General features: G+C 38.7%; 1 protein-coding gene across 3 annotated transcripts in view; it reads right to left on the minus strand.

Annotated features, from left to right (window-relative positions):
* The window catches only part of ANKS1B (ankyrin repeat and sterile alpha motif domain containing 1B), a 410,803-nt gene that overhangs the window by 147,839 nt on the left and 250,751 nt on the right, over positions 1-12,213 (minus strand). For all 3 annotated transcript variants that reach the window (XM_050969884.1, XM_050969881.1, XM_050969880.1), the window contains one exon: positions 6,416-6,568. In XM_050969884.1, the coding sequence (XP_050825841.1) occupies positions 6,416-6,568 (153 nt within the window). The remainder of the gene's footprint in view (positions 1-6,415; positions 6,569-12,213) is intronic.

Genomic DNA, 12,213 nt, shown 5'->3' on the forward strand with positions numbered 1-12,213 from the left:
GGGATGTCTCAGAGTACATTCTGTTCCTCTCCCAAAACTGTCTCTGCAGAGTGGCACACTCAGGAAATGAAGTAACAACAAAAAAAGAGTCACAGAGTAATTTTTCAGAGAATCTGAAGGACAACCCTCCTAAGAAATGACATCTTTTCATGCTAGATAGCATGGGAAATACAGCTGTCAAGTGAGCACTGTACAACATCCATCCATTTGGTGTGCCCTACTCAAATGGTGGAGTTACTTTCTGCTTTGCTGGAGTAGATGAAGAGGCTGCTAAGTGAGGCACTAACCTGACCAAGGTATCTGAATGCAGTAAGTGCAGTAAGTTTAAGTTCTTTATGCACAGACTATACATGGCATGGATATTGTAGGTGTATTAGTCAGCTAAGGCCTCATGAGAGCTCTGAGCACTAAGTTCAACACAGTGGCTTCCATAACTTAGACCTACAGGCTCAAGCTAGATATGCAACAAGAAATTCTGACTTTAAATTAGACATGTATCACTGCCACTGTGTGACTGCATTGGAGCTGTAAGGAGAAGGACCAGAAAGATACAGAACAAGGATTTCTGGATGTCTGAAATTACTAAATGATGTAAGACTCTTTGGTTTGCAAATGAGACCACTTACAGGAGAAATGATAGAACTGTGTAAAATGAACCATAGCACAGAAAAGATAAATAGAGAAGGAATTCAAAGATGAATTTGATGTGCTACTAGCAACAATGTGTAACTTTCCACTTAAAAACTTGTTATCTGAGGACTGGAAAGTGACAAAATTGATGCCAGGTTTGAGAATAGTTTCATGAAAGATCCGTGGTGATACTGGCCCCTACACCTATCCCAGGTGAAATAGCAGGAATTTTAAAATGCACACTAGTAATGCACACATGAATAAAGACAACCAAGAAGAGTTGAAGTGACTGCATGTAAGGATGCCTCATATCTCAGGAACCTACTGGTGTTCCTTGAAGCAGTCAAAATCACACAGTGAAAGTTAACAATTTGCTTGATCTGCTTGTTTGCCTGAACTTCTAAAGCCTTTTGATGAAGCCACTCTTAAAACCCTTTTACAAAAAATACCCCAAAGGCCACAAAACAGCAGTCATGACATTAAGCCATAAGAAGAAGTTCTTTCATGGAGAAATAGCTGTCTAAACCAGGAAACTACAGGAGAAATCACAGTTTTCAAGGTGGAATAAGGTTTCTAGTGAATTCCTTGAGATCTGTGAATGAACCTCACCTCAGCAGCTCAATATATTTATTATTTCTATAGGCAAGAAGACTAGCAGTAGGATCACAAAATTTGATGATGATAGGAGCTTATTCAAGGTTAAAAAGTCAAGGACCAATTGGGCCCAATTTCAGAAGTCTTTGAGCTCAAAACTGTTATTTTAAGAATGCTATGCAAATAATTCATAATATACTTGTTCATAATATACTTGCTACGTAGCTTTCCCTGGTCCTCTATTTATAGTGATTTTTATAGACACCACAGTGGGTTACATAGACCTACTGATCTGCCTCACCATGGCTGCTGTTAGGCTCTTTCATTCCTACAGTAAAAACATCATGGGCTTCAATAATCATGTACCCACTTTAAATAAAACTAAAGAGTCACTTTTCCATGCAGTATATAATTCAATTAAACTGTGGGACTCATCAGCGATCTTGTGAAAGGTCCAGAGTATTTACCTATAAACTAATTGGTAACTAATTTCTCTCTCATATTTTTTGCTCTGATTCTGAACAGCAGCCATTATATCCTAAGAGAAATCAGGAGTGCAATTTGGGAGAGATTTTCAAGGACATTTACCAAAAAGTTCAAAATCTGGACAGTAATTGAACCATGGCATAAAGATTAATTTTACAGAAGACAATGACTGAATCATCTGTGTGAAAGAACTATGTGTGAGAAAAGAAGATCAGAGTGCAAGATGAACTAATTGAGGGGAAATGTAAACCAGGCCACTTCCATGTAACCCTCCTCCCAGGAGTTCAACTATCTGTGATTCCAGACCTACTTTCAGTACAGTGCAGCTGTGCAACTGTTCTCAGTTTCCTTCTGAGTAAATTGCTAGGGCGTGAGAGGGAGCTGTGAGAGGGTACAAAGGCTGGAAGCATTTGAGATAAGAAAGGTAAAGTTGCAGACATAAGTAAGATTATTGAGACAGGGAAAACTGGCACCTCAAAGATTCAAGGAACAACACTCACATGAAAGGTCAGAAAATCCTAACAAGAAAAAAGAAAGGGAAATCAGAAGATAGCAGTTCAGCACTAGCACAGATCAGCCTGTTCAGTGAGCCCCAGAGGCCAGCTCTCCCCTTACCTGAGTGATGACTACTTGCCCATTATTCTGAGTGACTCATTTGGTGGGGGTTGATTGAATGCCTAGTTCATTAGTCCTACAAAGTATAATGTGTTACACGACAAATAATCTGCTTTGTGCTTTTAAGGTGTTTATATCTCGCCTGAAGAATCTCTATGGTAAAAGTTCCCTGAGGAGAGCGAGTCCCACAGGGGGAGGGTTACATAAGTAATCTAGAATAACAGACAAGGATAATATGATTAGTCATATAGAAAAGCATTTATTCTTCAAAGCACAGGTGCACAGGAGGGTTAGGGGATTATAGAACATGCTGGACTTTTTTTTAGCAGATGAAATGTATTTCAGAAAAGTTCCTCATGACTACAGCATTTAATTAATTGGATCTGAATCAGGATACAGAATCTGATCTCTCTAATGAGCCAAGAAACCTGGGAGACAAAAGCAGAAGAGTTGGGAAAGCCTGATCTAGGAGAAGGCATTCTGAATACTTACAATCCCAGGATAAGAAAATTAGAACAATGCTTCCCAGAAAGCACATCACAGGAGGAAATGGATCTGGGAAATTTCTAAATTATCCAAATGAAAAATTAATTAGTGAAACAAAATCTAAATTTCAAAGTCTGACTTGTTGAAGAAGGACTGCGAATGCTGGTGGGAGCTTACAAGAAACACAAGTGAATAACTTTTACAATTATTCTTCTGATTCAAATGCTTTTAGAAATTGCTGCTTGATTGACTTTGAAGAAGCACATGTTCTACGTACACACAAAAGTTTGAAAGAAACTAGCATGTAAGTCAGAGATGACAGTACCTTGCCAGAATAATTTGAAATAAATTTTAGGAAGATGAATATTAAATTTGTTTTTTAATGCCAGAGAGCTGCCTGGGGAACCAGAAAACATGAAGAAGATGCCCTTTCCCACCAGTGCCTCAGGACACTGTCTCGCTTGGTGCTCTCCTCACAGTGGTTTTAAATGTGCTTACCTAGATGATAATTTACAAGAGTAATAAAACTGTATTTGAAATAAAGTAAAAACTGTTCTTTTTAGGAAGACAAGAAGACTCAAAGTTCTGATCATGCCAGTGTCCTATGGGAATAAAGGAAAAATCACAAAGGGTAACTTCAGTCATAGAATCATGTAAGTTGGAAAAGACCTTGAAGTTAATTGAGTTCCACCATAAACCTAAGGCTGTCAGATCCCACTAAACCACATCTCTAAGTGCCACACCTACATGTCTTTGACATATTCCCAGGGATGGTGACTCAACACTGGAGACTTCCCTGGACAGCCTATGTCAGTGTTTGACAACTCTTTCTTTTCAGGGAAGAATTTTTTCCTAATATTCAATATGAGCCTTGAGGCCATTTCCTCTTATCCTATTGTTTGCTACATGGGAGAAGAGACTGACCTCCAGCTTGCTACAGCCTCCTTTCAGGTAGGTGTAGACTGAAAAGGTCTCCCCTGAGCCTCCTTTTCTCCAGGCTGAGCACCCCCAGCTCCCTCAGCCACCCTTCACAGGATGTGTGCTCCAGACCCTTCACCAACTTCGCTGCCCTTTTGGGATATGCTCCAGTGGCTCAACCTCCTTCTTGTAGTGGGGGATCCAAAGAGAAGATATTATCTCTAGCACCAAACCTGTTCCTACCCCTTCAGGACCCATGGTCGATTTCCCTATAGCTAAATGGAAAGAAGCACCACATATGAGCAAACGGATTCCTTGAAGTAAATTAGGCATGACTTTCATATCATATTCAGTGGCTGAAACTGTTTAAAAAGCTGAAATGAAGAAGTTATCATTTCTGTAGCCCTTGCTATATTTTTATTGCATATTAGGCATAACTTTAATTTAAGTTTTTTGTTCCATCTACAACTTAAGCATCCAGAGCCTCCAAACCAAGGGTACTCTGAATTATTTTTATGATTCTGAGTCTGTTGCTTTTTCTTGTTTTTCAAGTGTCTGTATTTTGACCTACTCAAGAGAAGAGTCCTGTTCCTGAGATAGTGGCTTTGAACTTTATGCATTCTTTTTTGAAAAACTTTCTGCAATAAGCTTTTCTTTGCCATCAACTGAAGAAGTGACACCTTTGAAATCAATTTCATACAGCAGGACTGCCAGTTAGAGCTAAGTGTCTCGTTCTGACAGACTGCACAATGCTTCAAACCAATTTCTTGTCCATTTCTGAAAGATTCCCTTCAAATGAAAAAAACCAATAATAGTAAATACCTTTCTGAGCTATAGATTTTCTCAGTGAACATAATATCATTACATTGAGCTCCTACTGATTGGGAGGAATCAAATATGGCAGGACAAAACCAGTAATTCCTATAAAGCAAAACTCTTTTATTAACTCTGCTCTTGAACAATATAATTCAAACCTATCAGGTGGAAAAATACTTATCTTTATAGATTCCTATATCTATAGAAGTACTTATACAACTATTGAACAGCTTCTTCCTGCAACTCATAGCAAAAGGAGGTGTTTTCCCAAGTACAGCCCTTCAAACTGAACATAATGTTAGGCTTCAAAGTTAGAGGGACATAGGGGTTTGGTTTATACTAGTTTTACAGAGGTCTATTCCTGTTAACTTCAGTGCAAGTACTCCTCTTTTCATCAGTTTAAGCAAGTTTGGAATCAAACCACAAACCTTTAATGACGTTTTAATGATCCACTTGGGGGAGCTAAAGGGTAATTTGTTTGCAAATTGATTGTGGCAAAACGGGATGCAAAATTACAGAAAACAGAGCAGAATCTTCTACGTCTTTCAACTCAGTGCTGATTGATGACCTATATTAGCTTTTGAGGCAAAGGGTCCCCAGTTCTTATTAAAATTCCAGCAATTTAGAGAAAAAAGAATCCCAGTAATAACTAGCTTAGCAGCAGACATCTGTAATCCATCAATCATATCCTGACTTCCATTATATACCTACAAGGTACATTAAGTGAGACAAAACACACAAGGCAGAGTTTGGCCCTTACACTACATTTTTCTGCTAGTTAACAGCAACTGTGACAGCAAGAAAAGAAAATCTAATGTTCAATGGTTTTGTCTTCCAACTAATAGGAAATAACCCCTTTTATGCTTTTCTTTTGTTTACATGCTGGTCTCAGGCTACAGCCGCCTGTGCCTTGTGCAGAAGTTACTGTGCTGCAGCAGGGCTTTGCACCACAGTTATGTTCTTTATTTCTCCAGCCTGGGACACAGTGGGAACTGCTTCCTAGCACACAACTACAGCAGCTGCTTTATCTTATGCTTGATTGACTGTGGTTACTGGTAGCCCTTGGACTGCTCTGGGACTCCGGCACTAATCAGAGGCAGAGATGCAGCATCTGCTGTACCTGAAGGAAGAGCAGAGCCTTTTGTCTGTGAAGAATCAATAACATAAGATATCAGGCTTCTCTCCATATAGAGGTTGCCCTAAAAGTTAATATAAACTGGTATTACAGTTGATTTCAGAAGCCACAGCAAAGCTACAATCCTCGGTCTTTTATAAGAGAAAACAACTCACTTTCAGACACATAACTCACATGAAAATTCCTCTGGCAGAGCTGTACTGTCAATGCCTTCACTGTAACATTACAAACTTCACCATAACAGCACAAACTTCCTCTCATTCCAAATTACCCTGCAGAGCAGTCCACATTAAAGTTTATGGTTGCCCATATGTGGACATCTAAATAAACTGAGTCATGTAAATGAAGTTTCAAGCAAAATTGATAATTAAATAAAATATGGTGTTATTTTAAAATAACTTACTAACTATAATGTTTCCTTATTTTATGTCTAATTCAGCTGGAGCTGTGTGTTTTGTAGCTACAAACTCCAAAAATATATTTTTAGATGTCATTCTGCCTCCTGAAGGCAAACACAATCTTGCTGATTGAATACCATGCTAAAGACAATGGCAAAGTAAATGGAAGCAAAGGGTACAGCCAACCCAGGTACAGGCATGAAAGGTGTAGTCATTAAGAGCATTTGATGACTGTGTTTGTGGTGTAAATTGCTTTTATGTGTTCTCCTTGATGTACAAGGACAAGTACTATACAATGGATTTGGGAGGAACTACTGCTATAAATTAATCAACTTACATTAATTAATTCAATCTCCCATATTTTTTTGACAAGGTCCATCGATGTATAGCCATTAATTAGAAAGGATTTGGTATAGTCACCCAGTTCAATGGAATCCAGCCATTCAGCTACAGAGGAGGGGTTGTAACCGTCGTGACCGATCTGCTTCATCTGAAAAAAAAGGATGAGCAAAAATTACTGGTGATACCCATTAAACACCTCTCCAAACAGTGTTGTTTTCTTTGAGTCAGTTATCTTCTTCTCTGATCAACAGTCTTTTAATGGTTAGTACAACATGAAACAATTTTGTGTTTAAGCAGTAATAGAACTTAGGTTTTTGATGCATCTTTTTCTTATGGAATCTTGCCTTTTACATCAGTGTATACCAAGACTGTAGCTGGAGTTCAGTTCTTTCTAGACATCAGAGAATCCATAAGTGGGGGAAGGCAAAAGGGTAAAAGAGACATTAATATCCTTACTGCCCAAAAAAGTCGGATTTTCATCTCAGATTTCACAGAAGGGGGAGAAATTAGACTGAGAAATGGTTCTTTTGGTATCATACTGCAAATGAAATATATGGTCCTGGTTGTATTATTCCTAATTTATCTTTCCTATCAGGCTATATGTTATTTTATAACAGCTGAACCTGCATTATATTTTTCCAGCCCCAGAGGAGGTTTAAAAAAAGTTTCTTTCCTCTACCTGCTCACATTTTTCATGGCATGGGAATTTAACATGTTTTAGATTTCTCACTGTCTGTTAAGTTGCCTGAGACTGGACAACTGAATCAGATATTATTGGAATGGAATTGACAGAAGAACATACACAGAAGTGCACCATTTGCATCTATATAGAAGCACAGCCACCTAATGTCATAAATCTTGTTTTCATAAAAAACTAAGAAATACCACTGGCATCTAATTTTTCTGAATTTTGTTAAGCTGCCAGGAAGTAAAAGCTGCAATTTCTCTTTTACAAATGCCTCTCAGTGACACAAGTGAAGACTTTCAAGATAGTCATTAAAGCTATTAAAGCTAAAATTTGTAAAGCCTCTACCTGTGCAGTTTGTTACACCACACTGTTACAATGAATTTTACAGTAATCTACAACAGTGGCAAAAACAAAAGTAGAATGAGGTAGAAAAAATTATGAAATAGCCTCAATTTTCAACAGTATTCTGCACATATTGTCTTTCTATGGAAATGTAACTATTGCTAACTTGATAATACACTGAACCAGTAAATTGTTAAGAAGCTTTAGAGGGTTAGAAATCATGGGTTTTGCATAGGTTCTCCTGACTGTGCAGGGGGGACTGTGAATAGTAAAAGCCAGTCCCCATTTTTGCCTACTAATATACATCCCTACTTTATGAGAAACAATGGAAGTGTGACAGAAACATAATGCTTTGAGCTAAACTCTCATTTTCACATTGCAGTGTGCCTGCATCCCTCCTCTCTGGCATACTGATTTTAAAAAGGGTATGCTTAAATAGACACTTGTAAAGCAAGAACCCAATAAATGGAAGAAGAAAAATCTAGTATAGAGAAGACATGAAGACAGGGAACAGACCCACAGGGAACACATGAGTTCTGGAAAATATAAGGTATTTTGCTTTCCTTTCTCTAACAAAGAAAATGGATGCACCATGAAAACAATTTTCAATCTATTCAGATAGGGCATGTTATGCAAATTATTTATTGTGTTTCTTATTATTTGATCTTTACATTTAATGGATTCTGATTTTAAATATTTTTTTTGGCATCCTGATTTGCGAAAACCCATGCAGTCTGGTCCACACTTTTGCTAACCCATCAGCCTCTATGAAAAGTCAACAGAACATGGCAAGTTTCTAAATTCTCAATTCCCTCTGGAGAGCTCCATCAAAAGAACTGTTAAAATTGATATACCTCTGCTACAACAGAGCTGCAAAAGGCTGCAGGCAAGTAAACACAGGTGAACAATACAATGAACAAGAGGCTGAGAACAACTGGATGTGACAATATGAAATGGATGTGACAATTTCTGTGTTTGGATTTGGTGCCAATAGACAAAACTGTTATTGGGTCACTCAATGGCCTACATGAAAATACACTGGTCTGTTGTAGGGCAGTAGGTGATTTTGCAAGCATTTTCCCTCTCCCAGATTTCTGTCTGCTAGTATTCAAGGCCATGCTGCAGGTCCTGCAGCTGCTTAGCCTTGGATCAGATCTGTGTGAGGAAGAGCAGTGAGAAGTCTGGCCAGGGCTTTAGCCAGACCCCACCTTTTGCAGGAGCTGCACCTGAACTCAGGTCCATGTCCTGACACTTACCTGAGCTATGCTGTAGGTATGTCTGTGCCCAGCCCACATTTGTTCATCCTCAACCACTGACTGACCCTCCAAGGTGACCTTGTCCTGTCCTCATCCCTGTGAGTGTCCTGTGGATTGGCCCTGGGATGTGGCTGCTCACAGGCACTGCCACTGTCCCTGCCCTACTCACCTTGTCCCAGTGCTCTCTGCCCACGCCTGAGGTCCCAGCCCACCTGCCCTGGTAGGACAGTTGCCACTATCACAAAAAATTAATCTGAGAATTAAAATATTTACCATTGGTTTCAGCACATAAACATTATTTTGTTTAGTCATGAACAAAGAACTACTCTTGAATCTAAAACAGCTTTTCTAAAATGCATCTAAAATGAAAATTAATAAAATTTCAGTATCTGCCCTCTTGTATGGAAAGTCTCTTTCTGTTTTTTAATAATACTAACTATATTAACTGTCATTCATAGTTACCTGAATGTTTTCCTTTCAAATACTTACTGGCAGACATATTGGTTATCTAGATGTGACAGTATCATTAATAGTTTCTGCTTTTCATATAAAATGTTATTGAGTTTTTAAGTAAAACCACTTTGAAATATCTGCCTGGAAGTGCTGCCCTTTTACTTTGTCAGAGATTCAGTTTAGTTGCATCTTACCCCAGTCCTCATTAAGAGGCCATGACTCTTAGACTGCATCTTTTCTTCTATACTGCACTGTAATCTTGGACCCCTCTCACAGATCATTTAAATCCTGTAGGCTTCCTTGTTGATTGATATTTCTTGAAAGAAAAACTCCCTCCTACCTACTGAGTGTATTTCCATGGATATTTCAATCATTTTGCACCAGCTACAACACAAGCACCGGTGGTGTCAAGCATTCAACTAAGTTGCACACTGACTCAGATCAATGTAAAATCTCTGAGCTGCAAGTCATGACAGTGTTTCAAATATTAACTGCTCATAAATAGGGGCACTATTGTTCTTCCACAGACACTACTGCCAGTTCATTCAGCTGTTTAGAAAACAATACCAGTGTCAGCTTTTTCACTGCACAAGATTTTCATGTGCTGACTGTGGAAAAGGCTAGGAATTGAAGCCCAAAGGATTTAGAGAAAAAGAAATATTTAAGAAAGTATGATTCAAAAAAGTATGGAAGAAGATACAAACCATATGAGATTTCTCTCTTAGGTCCTATTGATAGGATCAATAGGATCCTATAGGATTGATAGGATCATAGGATCATCAGTATCACTTCCTTTAAAATGAATAGAGAGGAGAAGCCAGAAAGAGATGTTTCTCATAATAAAATAGCAATGTCAAGTAGTATCCTAATGGTTGGAGAAACCCCTCACAAGAGACTGTTTGCACAACAGACTTTTTAAAAGGTATATCATTGCTGTGTTGATAGAGCATTTTACATTAGGATAAAAGGCACTTGAGTTTTTTGTCTCTGAAAGGTGGCCAAATAAAGACAAACAGAGCTTCAAAGTAATCACATATGCACTAGAAAAAAATCAAGGTAAATTCAGCAGCATGGACTGTTACTGGTTTTCTCTGATCATCACAGACAGATAGAGAATTAATACTATGTTCTCCAAAGGCAGTATCACTATGCAGTGGAGCTTAGTGTGTGTACCAAAATCAAGCTTTTTATGTGCTGTACAAGGAGGATGAGATTACTTGACTTTCACTGCTTTTTAAATGGTGGCTATGATTGCTGTGAATTTATGCTTGTGTATGTTTGGAAGAAAGATCTTTTAGCAAGCATACAATGCTTTCTTTTACACTGCTGGCCCATTCAAGATCTTTAAGCAGAATTTTTGGGAACTTATATGAAACTATCAGCTACTTAGCTAAGAAGTTTTAGGTGGTTGTAATGAGGGATATATCAGTTGTTTTTTGTTTCCTCTGTCAGCTGTTATATATTATGTGCTTCACAAATATGGTCAGTTGGAGTCATATGGTTGGAAGAGGAGATCAGTCCTCCTCTGGGGTGTTGAAAGAAAAGGCTCAGAAGAGTGACACTTCTGAAGCCCAGAGAGCCTGGCTGGAACAGGGGCACCACATGGAGCTGGTGCCTGCAGTGGCTGGGCAGAAACTGAGCCAGCAGTCAGGGGCAGAGGGGCAGCTTTCTCAGGGGACGGGCACAAATGACGAAGGACCTGAGAGGACTTTGCATGTTCTGCTGGTAGAAAGGCACTGCATGAAACAGGGTCTGCCTGCTGAGAGACAGCAGGTGAGGAAGAACGGCATATAAACTTTTTGGGTTTCTATTCCATCTAGCCTGTCACATATTTAAAATGTTAACTATTCAAGCTTGTGTTCTATTAATGTTAGACTTTTCTTTCTACTAATCAAAAGCCTTCTGTCTTCTTGTGGAGCTTGCTAGAAAAAGGCAGCACAGGCACATTCACTTCACAGCAGTGCCTGATTCAGGATCTTGCTTCAATGGAAGGTCCAGAATACCCCTAACTGAGTTCAGTGTTTCCTACCTAAGATTGTCAGAATTGCAGTAGCCATCCATTCTATGGTTTTTTCAGGTGGAATCTGTCTTCCAAATTTAAAGGAAAATAGATGCACACCTAGGGGCTTTTGTGGTGGTTTTGTTGTTGGTTTTTTTTTTTTTTTTTTTTGTTTGTTGTTTTTTTTTTTTTTTTTTTTTTTTTTTGAGGGATGTAAACAGTTCCATATCAGAAGAATGAAGAAACCTCCCAGTTCTTCATGAGATACAATATGTGGGACAAGGGAACAACAGTTGTCATTCAGTGATAATGTGTGCAGCAGTTTGGACATATCCATTGCATAAAATGTAATCTTAAAATCTAAAGATTAAATTTGTGGACTAAGTGGAAGCTATGACTTTTGATCTCATGAAAAAGTTTAAATCAGCTCCTTCAGGTTGTCATCCTAGTCTTGTTACCAAAAAAAGGGGATAGCACTTCCTCTCATGTAGGGCTTTTTCTTGCCTGCTGACTATTCTCAGAGCAGCCAGTAGATATTGTGGAGCCAGTCACAAATAAGAAAGTATAAAAGAAGCAGGAAGGTAAGTGAGACATCCTGCATGGCAACAGTGGCAGGACCAGCAGCATGCTACTGTGATCTACATGACACAAATAAATGTCAGCATGTGATGTCTAGAGTGGCTCTCTGGTAGGCTCAGATAAGAAGGAAAATGTTTGATACTTCTTTCATCAGTGAGTTTTGAAGCACATGCCTGGAGAGGTCTGTGGGACCAGTCTGAAGTTGGTCTGAAGTAAACACCTGGAACTATAGCTTGCATTTATCTAATTGCTTCTACTGATTTTATTGTGCTGCATTACTTAAACAACATAGACTACCCATTTGTATTTCAGACTTGAAAAATTCATGTGTTGTATTGAATTCTAATTGCTTTTTTCTGTCCTTGTGGTTAAAGGTCTTGCAAGTGGTGCAGTGAACATGTGAGCAGCCTCCCTTCAAACCAGGAAAGTAATTTCCAGAGGCATAAGAAGCAGGGAAAACAGCAGAGTAAAAAGCA

This window comes from Serinus canaria, chromosome 1A, assembly GCF_022539315.1.
Source record: "Serinus canaria isolate serCan28SL12 chromosome 1A, serCan2020, whole genome shotgun sequence".
Classification (NCBI taxonomy): Eukaryota; Metazoa; Chordata; class Aves; order Passeriformes; family Fringillidae; genus Serinus; species Serinus canaria.